Source organism: Hydra viridissima, unplaced genomic scaffold, assembly GCF_058129835.1.
Source record: "Hydra viridissima isolate aposymbiotic clone 2 unplaced genomic scaffold, HvirCarnegie_v1 scaffold_5, whole genome shotgun sequence".
NCBI lineage: Eukaryota > Metazoa > Cnidaria > Hydrozoa > Anthoathecata > Hydridae > Hydra > Hydra viridissima.
In genome coordinates this window covers 11,671,843-11,694,951 of record NW_028324304.1, presented here as the reverse complement: position 1 = coordinate 11,694,951, position 23,109 = coordinate 11,671,843, and the positions used below count along the sequence as shown (strand labels likewise).

General features: G+C 30.6%; 1 protein-coding gene and 2 pseudogenes across 3 annotated transcripts; 1 reads left to right on the top strand and 2 right to left on the bottom strand.

Moving 5' to 3' along the window:
- Positions 1-1,206: 1,206 nt before the first annotated feature.
- Positions 1,207-22,348, bottom strand: LOC145186406 (uncharacterized; annotated as a pseudogene). The gene is made up of 7 exons (XR_016452395.1): positions 22,196-22,348; positions 14,904-14,942; positions 9,798-10,526; positions 8,977-9,200; positions 8,583-8,800; positions 4,513-4,627; positions 1,207-4,019 (listed from the first exon to the last, which is right to left on the bottom strand). The product of XR_016452395.1 is annotated as an uncharacterized LOC145186406 (transcript).
- On the bottom strand, positions 10,684-14,897 carry LOC149888699 (uncharacterized; annotated as a pseudogene). The gene is made up of 2 exons (XR_016452396.1): positions 11,025-14,897; positions 10,684-10,915 (listed from the first exon to the last, which is right to left on the bottom strand). The product of XR_016452396.1 is annotated as an uncharacterized LOC149888699 (transcript).
- LOC149888698 (uncharacterized) lies at positions 17,565-19,332 on the top strand. The gene is made up of 4 exons (XM_090089106.1): positions 17,565-17,712; positions 17,905-18,460; positions 18,570-18,667; positions 18,743-19,332. Exons 1-4 carry the CDS (start codon positions 17,565-17,567, stop codon positions 19,330-19,332), a joined length of 1,392 nt encoding a protein of 463 aa, XP_089945232.1.
- Positions 22,349-23,109: the final 761 nt, after the last annotated feature.

Below are 23,109 nucleotides of genomic sequence, written 5' to 3'. Positions count from 1 at the left end.
CGTTGTGTTCCACAGAGCATTATTGTATCATCACAAGGTAAATGTAACACGGTAAGCCTTGAGAAGCGTGATTATTTATTTTTATTATTTTTATGACTTCAAGTGCAAAAATGGCTCCCGACAGTCTTGGATTGAAACTAAGAAAGAAAATTATTGGCGATTACGTAAGTCGAATGTCACAAAAAAGTATTTGTGATAAATATCGCGTGAAAAAATGGACCGTATCAAGACTATGTTCCAAATATCGTTCTACGGGGAAGTTGGCAGCAGATAACAAATGTGGAAGACCGCGTTCCACCACTTCTAGAGAGGATTCTATGACCATCAGATCCCTCAAGAAGGATCGCTGGATATCATCACTCGAGATACAAAAGCAATTAGAGCTGCCTGTATCGGACCGAACAATCAGACGACGTGCTGTTGGAGCCGGAATGTTTTCTCGACGCCATGCAAAGAAACCGCTGATTTCACTAAAAAACCAGAAGAAAAGACTCCTGTTTGCTACATCTCATATTGACTGGATTGTGCAGAAATGGAGAACTCTCCTGTTCAGTGATGAATCGAAGTTCAACATCATTGGGAGCGATGGCATTTGCCGCGTTCGTCGACCGGCCGGAAAACGCCTCGATTTACGTTACTGTCATAAGACTGTGAAGCATGGTGGAGGCAATGTAATGGTCTGGGGGTGTTTTTCTGCTAACGGTCTAGGTCCAATACATTGAAACAATGAAATAATGGACCGCATAAAAATATCCTGAAAGATGTTATGTTACCTCATGCTGAATAGAATATGCCAATAAAATGGGTTTTTCAGCAAGACAACGATCCGAAACACACTGCAAAAGTAGTCAAGCAGTGGTTTCAAGACAACCACCTATCGGTGATGGATTGGCCGCCTCAATCTCCGGATCTCAACCCTATCGAGAACCTGTGGGAGATCGTCAACCGCAGAATTAATCGTGAAGGTGTTCGTAATAAGGATCAACTGTTTGAACAAATCTAAAAGGCCTGGGCAGAGATTCCACAAAGTTTCATTGATCATCTGATCGAATTTATGCCTCGAAGATGCAAGACTGTGTTTGACAACAAAGGATTCGCCACGAAATATTGATAACAAAATACAGCTTGGTCAACATTTTGTCGAGTTGCACTTGTTTTGTCCAGAAGGAAATCAACTTTTTTTAATACTTTTGATTAATTTATTAATTTTTGTGTACAAATAATGAACTTTGTGATGAATAAAACTTGAAGAACTTTGTCTCTAAACAGTTCCATAGTTATTTCTCTAAATTGAAAAAATGCAGCACTTTTATATAAAGAAACTAAACTAGCATTATTTGGTTGCAAATGTTTTGTCCAATACTGAATGACTCCAAACTGTATTTAGCTATTTAACTAACATGGTGCTGGGGGTACAATATAGATGTTACCAGCCTCTTTAAAGTAAAATGCAGGCCAAGGAAAAGGAATATTTTCTGGTGAAATAGGTGTTATCTCTTATCTCATCATATGCAACAGACTGGAGCTGTGTTGTAATAAAAAACTTCCTGTCACCTCTGACTTGTATCTCCTTAATTATATAAACAAGAAATTGTGAACCACTATGAAACCATAAACATGACCCAAGACAATATTTAATACCATAAACCTGAATACAAGATATTACATTTTTCGTAAAAGTTACTTGATCTAATTCACAGAACTCCATTATTCAGCTCACCAGTAGGAGTGTAAAAAGATGATACAGTGTTTAAAATCATCCCCTTTAGGGCAGTATATGGCATATTTTTAAAATTAAAGTGTCTGATATTTTTAATTACTTGGTGGTTTCTCTAAAATCCCATGCACATGTGATATCGTAGAGGACCAAAATGTCTGGGTTGATGTGGATAATGTATGAGAAAATGAAGCTTAGGTATAAATTTTTCTGGATATAATTCCATAAACAGTGTTTGATAAGCAGCTTTTTTTTCCTCTAAGCAAAAAAAATAAGCATCAGTTGTAATAGGAGAAAGACATAATTGAAGTATATGAAGAAGTTTAATTAGGCATGAAAAATGAAGATCCATTGCAGTTGTTCTCAGAAAAATAGGCAAAACACGACAAAGAGATAGGACCTGAGCACTTCCAAATTTGCCCTTAATAACTAAATCGACTATTACAGGTGGTTTTTCACTGTCCTGTGGATACTGAAAGAACTTTACAAAGTCATTTAGGCTATCTAGTGTAAATAAACCTTTAAAAACAGCGTTACATAAGTAAAGTTCTATCTGTAAAGGTATTACACCTTCTAACAAATCATGCATGGGATCAAAAAGCACTTGTTTTGTGACATCGAAATTTCTAATTTCTGATAAAATGCTTTTAGAATGAACACCGTACAACTTTGACCATTTTTGACGTTGTTTGGGAGGTTGAAGTGGATTATCAATTTCTTGGACTCTTACCTTATGTTTTTCTATATCACGAGCAATACACTGAGAATGTATATTTTGATTAAGCATATCTGAACGAGTAGAATTACAAACTCGACAACACCTAAGAACCTTCCTGTTAAAGCCTGCCTTAAAACCAGCAATTGCATTACATGCTAACGAATCACCGATAAAGCTCTTCAATTTAACTGTGAATCGCTTACCTTTAGTGTTGGTTAAAGTTGAGCAATCAAATTAAGATAGCTTATTTAGAGATTGAACTAAATCAAGCCAAAGTGATTTCATAAAGCTTTTGTTTTTAACTGATTTAGAGCCAGTTATTTATAAGGGAAATATTGAAAAAGTTTTACTGAGGCTATAATCAGGTACATTTAACAACTGAAAATACAAAACCCACAACTTATGGTTTCCTCTCGATTTACCTATTGGATTGGTAATACCTAAATCATCTGAAAACAATGAAATCAATATTTCAGAAGAATTCTCTAAACACTTTTCATATTCAGGGGATATCAAAACAAACTTAAGTTTTTCTTTAAATGAAATATAGCATCCCTGTAAGCCATTTTTAAAAATAGATTTAACTTTTGGTACATTGAAAGGATTTTTAAAGTACTGCTTTCTTGAATATTCTGCTGATAATTGCTGGCAAATTGTAGATTGCTCCTCTTTCGGTGTGTTATCAGTTAAAATATCTTTTAAATTCGAAAAAATAACATTGACTACATTTTCAGAACATCTATATTTTCCTCTCTGGTGTAGAGCTAATGCACCAAGCTTTCTATTCTCTGAAGGAATCTCAATGTCAATTTCTTCAACAGTGTCATCAATTTCTTCAACGTCTTCAATCATAGTAATTGGAATGAAACAGTTTTTATAATGAAGTTGAAAAACCTCTAACACTTTTAAATTTAGTAAAACAGTTATCGCAATCTACTGAACCTGCCTGACCATGTAATTTAAGATGAGATATCATTACATGAGGTCTATATGTTTTAAAATCACAAATACAACAATTTATTCTTACTTTTTGGATTGCATTTGTTAGTGGATTAGATGCAAAAGCCACTTGAGCAGTATAGGATAGTTGACTGGAAATGCCTGTCAATGAAGACTGTGAAAATGCACATTTTTGAGCTAAATCATCTTGAACAAATACTGGTTCAGATACATCTGCTGAGCTCTCTAAACTTGATTGGTCACTAGATTGTTGTTGTGAAGTAGGTGTCTCATCACAAGTCAATAGTGGAGAATTGGACAAATGCTGTGAACAATATTCTGCCAGTGAGCATGATGACATATAAGGCTGACCAAGTAGATTTGTCACTGGTAAAGATAAACACTGCTGTGGTGAAGAAGCATGAAAATTTTCAAGGTCGGTGTATACAGGGTTTTTAACAAGAGAAAATCCATTTAAACTTTGGCAGGAAGAGCTTGAATAATGTTTAGACACTGGCAAAGACAAGGCCTCAACCTCCAGGTTTTGCTCATTTAGAATGGCAACAAAAGTATCTTCATCGACATTACATCCATTCCTTGTGATTCCACAAATGTTCCCACTTGCACTAGCAAACTTCTTTGAAACTAAAGTAAAAACATTACTTTAAATAAAAACACAACATAGAAGCTAAAATAAACACAAAACATAATTTTTCTTCAGATCAGTATGTCTCTTTTGTAGGCTCTAAGCATATTACAAGTTTATTTAAAAAGAGTTTAAAAAGTTAAAAAGGTAATGCGGGGTAACTTTAACACCAGAATTTGACAACCTCACTTAAAAGCAGCAACTTAAAATAAAACATACAATAAAATAAAATCTATATTTATGTGTATAAATAAAGATATATTTTATTTTATGTTAAAATGTATCTGTTTAAAGTTAGCATTTTGCAGTCAGCTTTTAAAGTTACCTTATGTAAACCTTATGAATTGAAATCAAAATATTAAATAGCATAAATATAAATTTTCAAAAATTTTACTGAGGCAAAATATTAAAAATTTTACATTATTCTTAACAACAATCTATAAACATTATTAAATGTGTATTTCTGAAATTTTTAAAAATAAACATGCATACCATTATTTAAAAAATCAATAATACTGTTATTATCAACAATAACAATTTTTCGCTCGCCAAGGTACTTAACAAGAACAGCTTTGACCATTCCATCTTCTTCTTTGTTATTTCTTTTCTAGTTACAATATAAATTAAGAAAGTAATGGTGTTAAACCATGTTTTTGTATAAATATTATTTTTTATTAATAATAAGGCAGAATAAAACAAGTCAAATTAAAAAATAAAATTAAAATTATAATAAGACCCATTAACTAATATATATATATATATATATATATATATATATATATATATATATATATATATATATATATATATATATATATATATATATATATATATATATATATATATATATATAATATATCAATGCATTATGGTATATATTTCAACAATTTATACATCGTTGAATTTTGCGACAAAAAGTCAATTTATATTAATTCTTATAGGAAAACCTCGTGCAACAATGAAAAAATTTTCAAATATTTTTTCAATTCGCGTTTTTTTTACAAATACTTTTATGATGTCATATAGTTATGCGATGAAATATTTCCAACCAATATAATGGTAAACATAACGGTTAAAGATAACGCCTTACATTTATATACAAACGTACAAATAACTGCGGCCAACATAACGCTTTAGATGTATTTATTACTTACATTACGGTAAACATAACGCCAAACTTTTCATTTACCGTGATGTAACTGTTATGTTAGCGTTATAATTTTTACTGTGATGTGAAGAAAGATAATGTGAATAATATATTAAATAAAACAATAAATATATGTTAAGTAATAAAATATATATGAAATAATGTAAAAAATTAACTAATGTTAAAACCTAAAAGTAAACCTGTAAAATTATAACTTGCCATGTAAACAAGCAAAAAAATTGGGATTTCATTATGCTATGAAACAAGTGGCTGGATGAAAGGGCCATAGTTATCCTAAGACGGATTTCCGAACGGGGATCCATTTTTACTCATAATGGGTAATCACGAAAACCATTGAACAAGAGATACTAAAATAATTATGGTATAAACGTCATGGTAGTTAAGAAATTTCCTCATCACTGGATTCAAAGAACGAAACCTTTAAATGTGACAGTATAAAACCTTTCCGAGAAGAAACAGTCTATCTCTCTGAATTATAAATACACAAAATAAAAACATTAAGAAATATACATTTTCATTTAACTGTTACTAATTAGCTAAAAAAAAACTTCATAGAACGATCTTCATTTAAATAGGAAGATCATTACTTTATGAGAAGGAAAATTATAATGAAGATATAATTTTTAAGAAAACAGAAATCAACAAATAAAATCATTAAAAAAAAAATACTTATTAAAAAAAATACAGCATTTGAAAGATAAAAAAGACAAGATAATAAAATAAAAAACAAATTCAAATACAAACAAAATATATAGTTGTACCTCATTATCATTCGTGTAAAAAGAATAAATAAAAAGACAAAATAAATTAAAAAAATCCATGAAAAAGGAAAATACAGGATCATGTCGCTAATTCCGGTACTTGCCAGCCTCTCTGTTGATTGTCTTTGTCATTTTTGTGCTCAGCCTGATAGGTTACAACAAAAAATGTCCAAAGGCTCAAAGAAATCTCGGTGAAAGGCTCCAATTTGACGAAATAATCACAGAATTGACATTACAAGCAAATTCGAAGCATTTCTGTGCACTTGTCGCCAATTTCGGTACTTATCACTGAATTCCTTGACGCCCTTGGGCATTTTCTTGCTCAGCCTGAAAGGATACAACAAAATATGAGCGAGGGAGTCGAGAGGAGTCGGTGAAAGCCTCGAATTTGGCCACATTTGGCCCAAATTTTGACGTTTTGTATGGAAATCGACCCAAAAACGGGGTTTTGTCGCCAAATCCGGTACTTGCCAGCCTCTCTGTTGATTGTCTTTGTCATTTTTGTGCTCAGCCTGATAGGTTACAACAAAAAATGTCCAAAGGCTCAAAGAAATCTCGGTGAAAGGCTCCAATTTGACGAAATAATCACAGAATTGACATTACAAGCAAATTCTAAGCATTTCTGAGCATTTGTCGCCAATTTCGGTACTTATCACTGATTTCCTTGACGCCCTTGGGCATTTTCTTGCTCAGCCTGATAGGATACAACAAAATATGAGCGTGGGAGACGAGAGGAGTTGGTGAAAGCCTCGAATTTGGCCACATTTGGCCCAAATTTTGACGTTTTGTATGGAAATCGACCCAAAAACGGGGTTTTGAATCTGTACTTTGTTGTTAAGCAACGTTGAAGTCTAGAAGTTATCCAACACAATACTTATGTGCTGTCATGAAATATCGTGGAGGATTTAGGAATAGTACCTCTTTCTTGAATTTTCTTCATTTGTTAATAAACTTTTGCACGATTATGTTTTTAATAAATTTTTAATTTCTCCTTTCGTTACAAGTTATCATTTTTTTGAGTAATTTATAGTATGTAATCACATTATAGGATCAATTGTTAAAAGTTTCATTTATTTTCACTGATAAGTCAAAAAGTTAAATATAAAAAAACATGAAAAGTTTAGCTATCTATAAACTTTTGCACGCTACTGTACATCCCAGCCAGCCAAACAAGTCGGGAGCCGCACGGGTCCCACGTTTGTTAAAGTATGGGTCCCGCACAGGAATCTCAGTCGGGACACACAAGGTTTTGTCCAGGGGGCCCGCAAGGGAACTGTATGGAATGTGACCCACAGAGAGCGTTTGTTAAGCTTAACTTGTGCATCTTGGAACCAATCTACGGCCTATATGACCACACACATGTATTTGAAACTTAGTAAACCTCTTATACTTTATTTAATAGTCAAATATATATTGAAGTCTAACTATATTTCTGATAATAAAGAATATGAAGATGTTGCAGATCCTTTTTTTTTCAGCTGTCTTGGCCCTGGTCTCGGGCGTTAGGGAACCACCTGCGCAATTTGCCTTCGATCTCCTTTTGGGTTGCATTAGTTGTTAATGCAACAAAAAAAGAGTACACAGTCTTTCAAGGTTATTGGAAGACTCCGTAATCTTTCTGGGCAATCTGGAAAGTTATTGAGGAGAATGAATTTCATCATTCTTTTAATGGCATCATTTAATGAGCTTCCACCAATATTGGATACAAGTCTGAAAAAAGTATCAAGTTGAATTATATTAGTAAATGATTGAATTATGCATGTACTGTTTTACAGCCAATTACATTTGCTAATGTAACATTTTTCAAAGACTTTAGGGTAACACATATGATAAGGCTTTTAAGTATAGGTAGAGTGATGGTAGAGTGTCCACCTTGTAAATAAAAGGTTTGCGGTTCAATCCCACCACTCTCCACCTCAGGAAGAACCACGCTCATTTTGTTTCTCCATGCAGCAATTTTGTGACAAGGCTCGTGTGTCAAAATTAGGAGTTGAGAGACTGTTAATAAAAAAGTGAGAGGCCCCCATAACTACAGTGGCCCTTCAGCCTTGAGGAGGCAAATAAATATTCGCCTACCTAAAGCTGAAAAAAAAAAAAAAAAAAAACATAAAACGTTACAATTCTAACGCATGTTTTATTCTATTTCTTTATTCATGTTTAGCGTCCATGGTTCCACACTTAAGTGATTTGGATGGGTTTCCATAATACCATTTTCTTACCTACATATGACATTATGAAAGAGTTCAAACAACGTTTTATAACCGGATGCGTTTCCTAGCGTTAACATGCTTTGGAGATCAAGACTGAGTATTTTTATTTTAACCACTAGAAGGATTAACATTCAAGATTTACAAACTCCTCAATTAAATTGGGGGTTTAATCTCACAGCTTTCCATCTGCTAGGAGATGGAAAACTTTGATACCTTACCACAGCTAAATTAACTAGGTACCTTACCACAGCTAAAGAACCTCACCTGGGCCAATATAGGATCAGTTAAACATCATGACCAGGACATGGGTTAGGGTATAATTATAAAACATTTAGTTTACACATCACTTATTTCATAAAACATAAAATAAACCATGAAGTTATGAAAAATAATGTTGTTAAACATGGAAAATAAAATACTCACCAGTGTACTCTTTATTGATTGATCTTTTCGCTGCTCCTCAAAATCATTAACTTCTTTGATATTGGAAAGGGGAAAGTGAATGTCATTTGGCAACTCATTATCATTTTCCAACTGAGGTGTATTTATTTGTCTTATAATAGATTGTAGCATAACAGAATGAGTCTTTTGAGTTTCTTTTACTTCTTCAAGAGTTGTTAATAACCTCTTTATAAGAACAGCTAAATCATATTTAAAATATTGGTTTTATACTCTACAATTTACTATACAATACAGTCACAAACTCAATTTCAAAATCTAAGTTATAACCTCACTATTTCAATAATTTGAATTACTTCAATTTTTATTTTAAAAATTAATAATCATGAAACTAAGTAACTTTAAAATACAAGCTTACTTGAGTTTATCGAATTTAACACCTGAGCTGATGTTTCCATTATACTTTTGAATGACTGGATAACATCAGGTTGTATTACATTAGGCTGGTAATCAGAGGTACTGGATTGTGTTAGATGATTTGATACAGGCACATTTTGAGACAAAGATGAGCATGAGCTTGATTGTATTGTCCTTAAGTGTTGAGGTGGTGTTGGTTTTGTAACCATAGAGATGCTTGTATTTCTGAAACAACAAGATAACAAAATAGGTATAAATGTACTAGATTTAACAACTATATTCACATTTAAAACTATTACTACGGCAATCCATCTGTTAAAGAACCAAGAACCACACCTGCCATTTATTAAAAAACCTTCATGTCTGAAAATATGAGATGATAAAAGTAACAAAAACCGTTCCATAATACTATTTTACTTATTTAAAATTTTTTGGTGTCTCATAATCTTAGATAAACAATTTAGGACATTATAGATTTAATTTTTTTATGTAATCAATCTGTTTTCTTAATAAGAGTCTTCAATTTCATCATCAACAACATCTTTTTCATAGTCAAAAGAATGCTTTCTTTTTGTAAACAAAAGAGAAAATTATTATTTTCAAATATTATTATAAATTAAACTAAAAAATTTTATTAATTGATTTTATTATCGAAACAATAGACAGCAGGCTAAAAATAATTTGAATGAAAAATCCTAAAATGATCTGTAAATCAAAAAACAACTTTTCTACAGTTAAATTTAAATTTAAAAAATTAATATATATTTACATTTATTTTAACTCTGAATATGAGTGAAACAAATTATATTTGAATTCTCTAACCTGATTTTTTGTGTTTCCAAATTTCTACAGTTATTGTAATTATCTGTCATAGTCAACATTAGATGTGTCTTCAGCCTGTTTTGTTTTTTTCATTTGTGCTTTTAAGAGTGTATAGAACAAATTATATTTTGTGTACATTTCTTTGATTACATGCAATGTCCGTGAAATATTTTACACGCCAATAGCTAAGTATGCTCTAAACAACTTTTTTTTTTGCAAACATGAAGACCACTCTTAATGTTTTAGAAATGGGAGAAAAGAGTGCTTCACCTTTCTACCATTGCAAAACCATTTTATGGATGACTAATTCAGAGTCCCTTAAGGACCTCTAAAAATCTTATTAAGAGAGAAAGACAGGATTTCAGAGAAGGATCTCTAAAAACAACAACAGTACTAACTTGCAGTTCCAAGAATTCGCATTTTGTATAAAAGCCAGTGTTCTTCTGGGTTACTGCATATTTTTTTGCCATTTGACACTTTACTTGCTGCTTTTACTGGTGGTTTACTTAAATTTAATGCAGTTTTATCTGTAATTAATTTTTTAAAATTCTGTTTATTTCTATCAACCATCCAATTAATTGGCAAAAGACTTTAATCAATCTCTTTAGTCTCAACATATTCAACAATTGCATACATTTTAGTGTAGTAAAATCAAATCTGCATCAGCTGAAATTTAGTAATCAATGTTAATAGTCATGTAGTCATAATTCTCACCATTCTTTAAATTTTCTATAACCAAATGAAAATATTACAAACTAATATCACAACTAAACTTATCAAAGTAAAATTTTTTTGTATTTATTTATTGATTGAGTAACAACTTGTACATTCACAAGTTCTAAACAAAATAAATCACTCAAAGCACCACCAAAAGAAAATGTAATATTAAAGTTGTATAAGTAATAAATTACTTTCTTTTGTAAACTATAGAAATATTAAATTGACTTGAAAAAAATATTTTAAAAGTTAAGATAAATGCAATTGTGGTAAAGCAACAAATCCTTGTTTAAATGGAAGTAAAAGATACTTTGTCAGCAAACTAGCAACAGGAAAAGTTCGTCTAATTCCAGTAAGTTTGGTCACAAAATATATTGAAAGTGAAATTGAACTAACTGGATCTGAAAAAAAATAGTTCAGCATCTTCAAATTCTTCAAATACAACTGAAGCAGTATTGGTTTCAGCAAAGTTAGAACTGTGCAAAATAATCTTTACAATTCCTAACTTACTTTCAATCTGAAAGCAATTGCCTCCAATGGATGTGGAGATAAAATACCCAGGCCCATGGTGTTGTTTGAACTAGAAATAAGAACAATAATCAACAGGTATAGGACCATCTAAATGAATTCTCTTCAACATTGGCTCTTTTTTATTGGAAAAACTCTCATTGATGTTGCAGTGCCCTTCATTAATTCGGCGTTCTATTTGACCAGTTGGATTTTGAGGCTTATGAACTAATTTTTTTAATCTCCCAAGGTAACTTTCATATTGAAATGCAGATACGTTATCAAGAACACCATAATGTTTAGCATCACTAGAAAAATGTATTAAAGAGTGAATATTATATACAAGTTGATTTTCACCATACAACTTAGAAAATGTAACCACAAGGTATTTTAAGAGTTGTTCAGCATAGGCAATATTTTTTGACAATAAATTTGGGTTCAGCAATATCCTTATGGCAACAGATAAATCAAGGAAGTTTGAATACATTGTGTCTTTTAAAATAGTTTTTAAGACAACAGGCCCAGTGTACAATTAAAGTTGTCTTGATTCAGTAGCTTTCCATTTTTTATATTCTGAAAGAAATCGTGGTTTTCTTGAAAACTCTCTGAAGATGTGTTTATGCATAACTGCTAAGTTTTTAGATATTATAGATAACTGTAACTGAGATAGCTTACAATCCCCACTTGGTCCATGAATCCATTGAAATAAAAGCCTGCGCTTCACATCTAAACACACAAGGTGTATATAATCCAAAGGAAATTCAGTAATCATACCACAACCTAACTGCTCAAAAGGTGAAGAACCTACATGATGGTCAGAATAATGGCGCTCAGTAAAGATTAGGTTTGTAATTGGTGGTGCTTCTAAATTGGACAGTGTCACTTTGTTACACCATTTGCCACGCTGCATGCATCTCTCACATGAGTTATAAGCAGAGTGAGGTACATTTAATAAAAGCCCTTGCTGGTGCATCACATATTATGGCATCAATCTTCACTATGTAAGTTTTACAATTAAAGAGAAAACCATGTTGCTTTAAACTCTTCATTTCTGAAACAAAATCATTCAGATATTCATCAAGAGGTGTAAGTTTTTTTGTACTACTGTAAATTGCAATGGGAAAAGGTCCACTTAATGGACACTCTTTCAGTGAACCAAGAATTGGCCAAAGAGAAATTGAATTGCTATTGAACAGCGGTATACCATCAATATTATTATGAATATGCAAAAGGTCAACTATAGAATCAGGCTGATTTAATTTAAAAATACTATGCAGCCAATACTGCAACCCAAAGTTAAAATATTCTCCAGCAGCAATATGCTTTATATCTACAATTCGCTGAGTGCTTAAAAGAGTTCTTGAGTCATTAGAAATATTGGAGTGTGATGGACTCAATATGTGCAATAAACTTTTTAAAGCTGAATGTGATATACTGTAAGTAATTGCCCAATCTCGCAACTTGTTTTTTAGTGTACAATCATTGCAGTTATAGTTATCATTGGCATCATCACTTTTTTTTTTTCATCAATTTCATCAGTTCTCCTATCATCCCTACTATAATCAAAATCAACACTAGATTTATCATCAATATTATCATAAAACTTTTCTGAAAACTCGCTTTGAGAACTTAACCTATCAAAAATAGTTATAGGTTCAATTTGCATTTCATGAACATTTGCATTCTGATCAATTTTCTTTCTTGATTTACTAAAATTTATATCATTCACAGTTCTATCTAACATGGAAATACTAACACAATTCTCATTTTTTATACATAGCTCTGTAACTATTATTGAAACCTTTGAATTAATTCTTCTTCGTTTTGTTCTATCTGAACACAACTTGAAATCATCATTAGATGTTGCCATTATAATGTTTAACTTTACTTAATATTTAACTTTACTTAATATTTAAAAAAATATAACATAAATAAAAAACAAAAGAACACCCCACAATTCTTTTAAAAACAAAAGCACTATGCTGTCAAAATACATACAGGAATTGAAAGATTAAAATGTTAATGATTTTATATTGAACTGGTCCATTCTTAAAACAGCATCTGCATATAATGATATTTCCAAAAGATTTGAAATAATGACACATGCAAAACCAAGAATGTTTATTAAATAAAAAATTGGAATTAATATCTAAATGTAGATAAGAAAAAAAGTTTCTTTTGAAAAACAATTAAAACAAACCAATAAAATAATAATAGTTCCATTAAAAATGTAAAAATACAGAAGCAAACACTTCTCAAGAATTTTTTTGTAATGGCTTACAATAGTGTCAACATATTCCAAATGTTTGACAAGTTACAGTAGTTGAGACATCTATGAAATGTCTTAACTACTGGATATATATATATATATATAAAAAGAGAGAGAGAAATGATATCATAATCAAATTCTGATAGATGTAAACATAAATGGTAACATCATGATCATCATTACACATTTGTGTTTCATACTTGAATTGATCGACCATTATTCATTTGTGTTGCATCAGATAATCTGTTGCATGTTTCATTAGATGACTATGGTTATCTGATGACACATACAACAGATTATAATCAAATATATTTGATGAAACACGAATGTTCGATTACAAAGTATAAACATGTTTTATCAGAATATCTGACAGATTCTAAAAATAATTTGATTCGTATACAATGATCATTCTAGTGAGTACATAAGTTATACAAAAATAGAAAGTATTACAAAAAATTTCCTATAAATAAATCTATATATGAGTGCACAAACTAAATTCACAACATTTTAAATTGCTATCAGTCGCTAATCATTGTTTAAGAAAAATGAAATGAAGTTGTTGTTTATTTGTGTCATAATACATTATTGTTTGGGATATCAACACGTGACCCGCATTGAAACCGACACAAAAACCTCTCTGAACCCAGGCTGGGCAACCCACAATAGCCCAGACATATACAGCGCGGGACCCGAGTGTTGTGGTTTGCTGGGATTGATCAAAAAGAAAATTAGAATTAGATGAGAACCCTTATACATATATCAATTTTTAACATTACAGCAGTAATAAAAAAAACAACAATGTTTACGATCCACAAAATCAGATTTTGCAGAAAAGCTGGGTCTAAAAGACCTTATACCTCAACCAGTGTAAACTTAGTTGTAAAAAACAATTTAGTTTAAATGCAGAGGGAATCACCTTACCAACATGTTCACAACCAGGGCCTTTGCTATTCATTCCACGATGATAACATGGCTTTTTTTTTTACAAAAAAAAAAGGGTCTTTATTATTCAAAAGTAATTTAAAAGTTTTCTTCCAGGTACAGCTGTATACAATGACCAAAATCTGTTTTTGAATAGAATGATCAATGAAATTTTTCTAATGAAAACTACAATAGTAATTATATACTTTTGTGAGTGTTAGTACTTGTAACTTAATAAGAACTGATATCATTTCACCATAACCTAACAAGACTGAGGTTTGCTTAAAATAAATTTGACAAATAAAAATTGATCTCAAATTAGTCACTTTTTTAAGAACCTCTACACGGTCTGTAATACTGGCAGTTATACTTATTCCCTCACTTAAGTCAAACCACTAAGAAAAGTTGAATGAAGAATCTCATCAAAATAGGGTCTTCCAGATATCTTACTAGATATCATTTGCTGAAGAAGAAAAAAAAGCTTAAGCATTAAAGAAAGTTATATGCAAATAAAAAAAATTTAAAGCTTGTAGAAACTGTTTAAACAATTTAACTAACTAAATGCAAATTTATCAAATACTCACTACTTAAACCTAAAAACAAATTAAAGTAACAATTTATAAGAAAGATAAAAAAACTATTAAGATCTTTACAACTATTTTGCTTAATTTCAATAACTAATGTATGGTTACCATTTTGAATCATTCTTTGGTTAGATCAGCTCCAGCTGCCTAAAAAAAATTAGGTTTAGAAACATTTAGTTATTAAAACATAATAGTCACTTCAGCTGCAGAAATTCAAAGCTTAAAGTTATGTAAGAAGAATATTAATTTCTGTAGTGGAATACAGTTTTCATCATTTAACAATTGGTGGCCCTAAAGACAATATCTCATTACCCTATAATACTAAAAAATATTTCAAGTTTATTTCATTCATTTAATTTAGCAATAAATTGATTGTTTTTACTTATTGGTCAACAAATTGATTCTACAAACTGATCCAGCACTTCCATTAGCCATCAAATAAGTATTAATTTGAAAGGCAAAGTTTTTCTTATATTTTCAAGATTTTACTATATCTATACTCGTTTTCCATTGTTTCTAGCTTTTACTGACAAGCATCAATAACAGTGTTAATTTATTTTGTCTAAAGTTCACATATTCAGTAGTATTATCCTAGTAATAACGCAGGCATAAAATAGCAAAAGGCATCCAGATTCTGTACCAAAGTTACTGCCTTCTGGGTAGAGATTACTTGCAAAGGAGTATAGACAACATTAATATCAAATTTGACACAATATTTCATAATGTATAGTGAAAAAGATAAAGTACATTCAAGTTATCTTTTAAATGTTATCTAAAATTGCTTACAACTTTCCCATGACAAAGTTAACTTTACATAATTCTACAGAATCAGAAAAAAAGAAAGTTACATTGATTAAGAACAAAAAAAAAAAAAAAAAGTTACAGTATTTTATGACACACTTAAAGAGCACTTTTAAGTGTGACATAAAATTTTAGATCTATCTGATGACAAGTTTACAAGAACCACTAAATGAAAAAGGATGATTTAAAAGCAGCTATTTGAATACAATAACCAAACAAGTTCATAAAAATGAAAAAAAAGGAACTGCAAAAAACAAACAACCATGGGTGAATATTGTGTGACTTTCTGTGTGTGACTTTCTGTTTCACTGTGCAATAGGGTGTCCCAAAAAAAAAATTTTTTGTATGCATGTTTTTCCCATTCTGTTTTGTCTACTGAGTTCATATGTATGACTAAAAATTTTTTTTGAGGTCAATTTCAGCTATATGTAAAATCTTAATTTCTTCATTTTTGTTAAAATTTGACATTTTATAACACTATTTTGGATGCGGACCTAATAACTTTACATTTTTAATGCCCCTTACCCTAAAGGATTTGAAAACCAATGATTTTAGACTATATAAGAATCAATCCATCTGACATTTTTTTTTATAAAAGGTTCATTGAAGCCTGATTCACAGAAAATGTTGATAATAATGACTACTTGAACAACCTTTGTGTTTTCTGTATACTGTTTTGTTTTAACTGGTTTTTGTTTATTATTTTGATTTTAACAGCTTATAGTAATAACTAGAAACTTATTTTACTGAAATAAGAACTAATTTTTTCATATGTAATTATGTAATAGTTATGAATATCTTCAATATACATATATTTACTTGAAAATTGTATCATAAAATGTAATTTCTTTTAGGGGGAAATTAGAATTAAACTTTTTTAATATTGTTTTAGGATTAAGTAATATTAAAATTAATAACTTAAATGGGTCGTACTCAAAAAAATAAAAAAAAATAACAGTGAGAAGAGAAAGTACAGCCTGTCAACAAATCCAAGGAGGCTACTTTTTCTCTTAAAGTACACAATCAATGGGCTTCCAATAAACCAGCTGGCAACCATTGGAAATATTCTTAGATACATCCAGTTTCTAAAATCTCCCAGGTAAAACAAATGATTATTATTGTAATATAAATATACTATAAAACAATGATAAAACTTTTAAATGGTCTATTTTATGCAATACAGATTTAATCTAATATCACCCCCTCCCCTGCAAGTGTTAAAAATGAGACACAATGAGGCAAAAAATTACGTAAGAAAATAAAATAACATAATGATTAATACTTGTCTATTTTTATTTTAGATCTATAAGATTTCAATCTACTAAGTTGATAGTAGCCTGCCCTCAGAAATATGAGAACAGGGATCTGATCTGTAAAGATGAACAAAGATGTGTTCTGAACAAAGATGTGTTGCCTCCGCTGTAATAGACACTTGGAAGAAAGCAGGGTTTCAAGATTTTATCATCAGTGGATCCAGTGTCAGGGATAAGATACTGAAGCTCCATAATAAGTACATAAATTTGTATCATCTCAAATCATTGAACTGGAACTCTAGTGAAGGCAACTTCTCTGAGATACAGACAGAGTTTTTAGAGGAGAGCAATACACTCTTTGATATTTCATTACCAAATTTTGAACAAAAAGTAAATCAGGATCGTTTTTGTTTTAAGAATGCCAAAGATGAGGATATTCAGTTCTATCTAGATCAAAAAGGAGAGCGAAACATGTATATTACAAAAGAAATTGATGAAGTATTACAAAATTCAGTTGAAAATAAAAAATATTAGGCTCAAGAGGATGGAGGAGGCAATAGGTAAAGGTAGAACCACAATGAATGCAGTAAAATCCAATGACCTTGAAGTTTCTTTGCATTCATCTGAAAATCAATCTGAATCGGAACCAAGTTTAGATTCTTTAGATGATTAAGATTTACCTAATAGACTCAGTCATTCTACTAAATCTAAGATAATGATAAGTATAAGTGCTGAAGATCTGGTTGACTGTACTGCTGCAGTTTCTGCCCGATACAGAGTAGGTATACGACCACAAACTTCCATAGTAGCTGCTATTTGCAATAAAGCTGGTGTGAATCTAGAAGATATTATTCTATCAAGAAGTACAGTTCATAGAAAGAGATTCCAAAATAGAGGCAGTAGGAGATAAACTCAGACAAGAAATTATAACTCTGAAGGGAAAAAAGCTATGTGTTCATTTTGATGGAAAACGGGTGAAACGGATTGAAGAAGATCTGAAAATAACTGTTTCTGTAGAAAGAATAGCGGTGAGTGTTACATCCCCTGATATGACGTACTGCTAGGTGTTGTTCAGACAGCAGGTTCCAAAGGTAGTGACCAGGGTGTAGCAACTTTGAATCTGCTAGAATACTTCAACATTGTTGATCAAATATTTGCTGTTTGCTGCGACACTACGGCATCTAATACTGGAATACACTCTGGAGCTGTTGTTATCCTCAGCTCCATCCTTAACACTCCATTTTTATGGTTTCTCTGTAGAAGACATATTATAAAAATACACATCTCACACTTTATGGAGGCTTTGACTGGAGAGAAGACGAAGGGCCCAAAAAAAGGGCTGTATGTCAAACTCCAGAAAAATTGGTATTCAGTCAAGAAAGAGGTGGACAAGATGCTAGACCTAGTTACGTTTGATTGGAGTCAGCTTCAGACTGGGTCACCCCTTTATGAAATTGCTAAGAAAGCTCTGGAGTTTGGAAAAGAAGCCCTTGCCTCAAAAACATTTGTCAGGAGTGATTACAGAAAACTATGTGAGCTTTTTGTTTTCTATTTGGGAGGAGAAGTACCTGGATTTTGTTTCCATCAACCTGGAGCCTGCCATGAAGCCAGGTAAAGTATATTGAAAAAATAAAACCTTATAGATAAATTATAAACTTTGTGTAAGTATTATAAATAAAAATATGATAAATATTAATGGTAACAAAATTTTAATTTTTAGGTTTATGGCTGATGCTTTATACATTTTTACCTTGAGAATAACAGATAAGATCACCATGATTATGAGCAAAAAGGAAAGAAATATGATAGAGACAGCGGATAATGAAATAGATAGAAGAAATATGATAAAAGAAATAGATAAAAGAAATATGATAGAGACAAATATGATAGAGACATTCTTCACATCTGTCTGGTATGCACCTTGGTTTCTAAAGTTGTATTTGGTTGAAAAATCACCCTCAAATGATCTTGCCGCTTTCAAAAATGCATTTAGCATTAAAGATAAATATCCCAATCTTGGTTCAGCATTGGTTGCTAGTATGCAATTGGTGCTGCTATCTCTGGCTGATGAAGATGTAGAGCAGGAAGTGAAGAAAAAGATGTTGGACAGATTAGTTCAGTATAACGTTCCTGACAAGTTCAAAACTGGAAAACCTAAGCTACCCATCATATCAGAGTCCACTGAGCCTTGGGAATTGGTAAGTCCGGAAAGTTGGCTTCTGTTGAAAATTGCTGAAGTTCCTGATGGTGAAGTAGAACTGTGGAGCAAGGAAAAAGCCTTGAAGTTGTTAGACTTATTCAAAAAATTTGTTATAAAATTGACTTGCGTTAACGATTATGCAGAAAGGAACATACGCCTTATTCAGGACTTTGTAGGTGGATACAAATCTGAGATTATGCAACAAAATTTAATGCTGGTGGCAAGGGACAATAGAAAGAAGCTTAAAAAGGTTCTTTCTAAATCCCAGTTAAAAAATATATAGTTTATTATTCCTAAAATACACATTTTTTTAAAACATTTTTGTATTTTTATTAAGAAAATGTGTAAAATTGGAATTTTACATATAGCTAAAATTGATTTCCGAAAATGTTTTTTATATATATTTACTATCAGGGGACATAAGAGAATCGGAAAAAACTGCGTGCACATTGAAATTAAAAAAAAAAGTGAAAATTTGGGACACCCAACTGTGCAACTTTCAAAATTCCTTTCTAATTAAGTTTTCACCTAATATATTGCAAAGAATTACAATGAAAACAAGTTTTAGTCAGATGTCATTCTGAATAAATAATTACAAATTAGTAAAAGTTTCCACTAAAAAAGTAAGCCGGAGGCAATTATATCAGCTTTGGCAAGGTTTGAATAGTCCTTTTTGAAAAATGCAAACAAACATTAATTTAAATTACAAAAAGTCCTAGGTAAACATGTTAGTTTTGGCAAGGTTTTGATACCCCTAACTAAAAATGCTGACATATAAAAATTAATTACATAAATAAACCTAGAAAAGAGATAGTAATATTACTAATAACACTCCCCATTACCAATAACTTAAATAACTAATATTATGCTAGAAAACCTTTGTTCATGAGATAGTAAAAAAATAACAAGCTTGTTAATATAATATATTAAGTAGCTAGCAACACAAAAAATGTATTCTAATGTCTGAAAAATTAAATTAAACATAATTCTTCAAAGCATTACAGTAATTCAGCTTTGAATTACTTGATGAATGTAAATTTTTTTTACATTAATAACAAGACTATTTTTGTACAAATCACTTTAATACACAGATACTAGCATTTTCTTAATTTGTAAAACTGTCACATATTTCTTAAGCTGAGGATCAAAATGAGACATACTTTAACATTAGAAAAACAATGCTTTGAGATAAAAGAACTCTTAGAAAAAAAAAAAAAAAAAATCTTTAAAATTAACATATCTTTTAACAAAAAATTTTCAGTGTGACAGGATATAACAAAAGTTTATGAATAATATACAATTTTCATACTTTTCACAGTTTATCCAAAATGAAATATGAAGGTTCAGCAGATAGAAAACTATAACTCTAAACTTAAGACCACTTTTAATTGTATTATGTTAAGCATTTTTCTTTTGCATTTATACTAATCCTTCTTCAACAATAACTTGTTAGTTTGTTTCTTTGAATAATTTTGTAAATTTTAGTTGGCAAAGAGTAGTATTATCACTTGGCTTAATTGAATTCAGAAGTTTTTTTACTGACTGCAATTCTGCTAGTTAAAGAAAAAAAGTGTTTCACAGCATTTTTCAAAGTATGATTTTATAAAAGTTTTTAAAGAATTACCCATTAATGCATTTCATAAAAGAACTATATCAATATAATAAAGTTTCTTTTTCTTTCCAGTTTTTCCCACACAGAGGCCTTAAAAACAAGTAACAAAAAGCAATAGCTTATGATTAATTTATTATCAAAATGTACATTGAATGTTGATATAGAAATAAAAAAATAAAAAAAAGCAGATCATCTTTTTTAAAAAGAGTTAAGACAACACACATGTTTGCTAGATTATCTTCATAATTTTTAAGAAAAAATATTATGAAAACTTTATTAAAAAAACATTTTAAATAATAAATAAGGCCATAAGTTTGAGTTTCAAAAACAGTGTATTATTCAATATTGTTGACAACTTGTTTAATGTTTAATGAAATCTCTTTACCATTATCTTTTTTGGAATAATATTGAATACTTCAAAAATTGCATCAATGCTTGTTATTTTTAACTTATTGCTTTCAAACAGCCATGGGAAAAGTACTTCACACAAGATACATCAGATAAATTTTCTTTTACATATCTAATTTTATATTCTTAAATTTTGTAAAAAAAACCCTGTGTTGTGATAAGCATTTTCTGAAAAAGTAACAAAAAGATTTTTGGTTGAGAAAATTTTTCTCTATAAAGAAAAGTGCAATGGAAAAAATGTGACAACTAACTTTTGCTCCAGTGATAACTTTTAACCTCATCCTGGAAAACATATTGATAACTTTCAGCAAAATCTTCTAAAATTATTCACTTCTTTTGCTTAAGATTTTCTTTGCAGTTTTTTTAAGTATTTATTTTGTGTTTTTGTAATATATGATTTTGTGGTAAGGGTTTCAATGCTACTTTGAAAGAAGTCATTAAATTTATTGAGTGGCAGTATTTGCAACACTAGTGTTGTATAGTCAGTGGTCTGCTATTGCTTGAATACTTTGAATAATTTTTCTTAGTTAATTGCCTATAGTCTCTTGTACTAAACATCTTCTTGAATACCTGGACATTGGTCATATTGGTGCAGCATACAGCATTTCTAACAGAACAAACAATTACAGGAATAGAATCCTTACAACTTTTATTTCAAATAATTGCATTCATGAGAAGTTTTGCATTTTGCTGATTTATGTATGCACTTATATTGAGACTAACTGATGCATTAGCTGAAATGCACCAATTGGGGTTTCAGATTGAAAAGTTTGGACAAACTGACATTGACATTAGGATTGTCTTTTTTAGATGTGTTTTGTAAATGTGCAACATGTAATTCTTTAAGATTGAGTAGTAATAACATTTTTTGAATGTGTGAATATTTTAATACTAAGTTTTTTTTTCCCTAGCATCCTTCTTAGAAACCCATCTCTTTGATAAAAAATTATCACAAATTTGACTGTTTCTGGGGAAATAGAGTTTTCAAGATTTTTTCCTGGTAATGATAAAATCCCCTGCTCATGTTTATCTTTTTTAACGTTAGAAAAAGATAATCAGACAGTTCAAAGTAATTTGATATCTTTTTATGCGTCCGAGATTTTGTTGCAAGCGTTAACATTTGCACTTTATAGTGTTAGGAGTCAACTAAAATCTTAATCAGCTTCTACTGTTCTTTTGTAATGTTTGCTGAATGTTTTCAAACCTCGGATTACATTTCTTTTCTTATAAAAGCCAAAGTCAAGGGAATTCTTTAAGTTCCCTAAAAAAAAAAAAAGCAAGTTTAGATAAGTTTTAAAAGTAACTGAAATCTTAACAGCTATTATAAAAAAAATTATAAAAGCTTAACTTAAACTGCCTAAAACACATTAGCGGCTTTTTTGGAACTTATCTATGGAAGTAAGCATTTAATGACATGGAATAGTAAAAATGCATTCAAGAGCAACAAAACTATTTAAAACTTAAAACTTAATAGAAAACATTTGAAAACTACAATGTAAGTTAATTCACTCCTTTTATAATAAGTATTTCAGATATATTTCAACAATTGAACTTCAATAAAACATATCATATTGATAAAACAAAAAGGAAAACAATAACATTAACAGTAATAAAAAGAATAACAATCTAAATAAAAATAACCAAAATAATAAATATCATGCGAAAAAATATATATATGAGCTGAGCAAGAAAATGCCCAAGGGCGTCAAGGAATTCAGTAATAAGTACCGAAATTGGCGACAAGTGCACAGAAATGCTTAGAATTTGCTTGTAATGTCAATTCTGTGATTATTTCGTCAAATTGGAGCCTTTCACCGAGATTTCTTTGAGCCTTTGGACATTTTTTGTTGTAACCTATCAGGCTGAGCACGAAAATGACAAAGACAACCAACAGAGAGGCTGGCAAGTACTGGAATTGGCGACAAAACCCCGTTTTTGGCTCAATTTCCATACGAAACGTCAAAATTTGGGCCAAATGTGGCCAAATTCAAGGCTTTCACCGACTCCTCTCGACTCCCTCGCTCATATTTTTGTTGTATC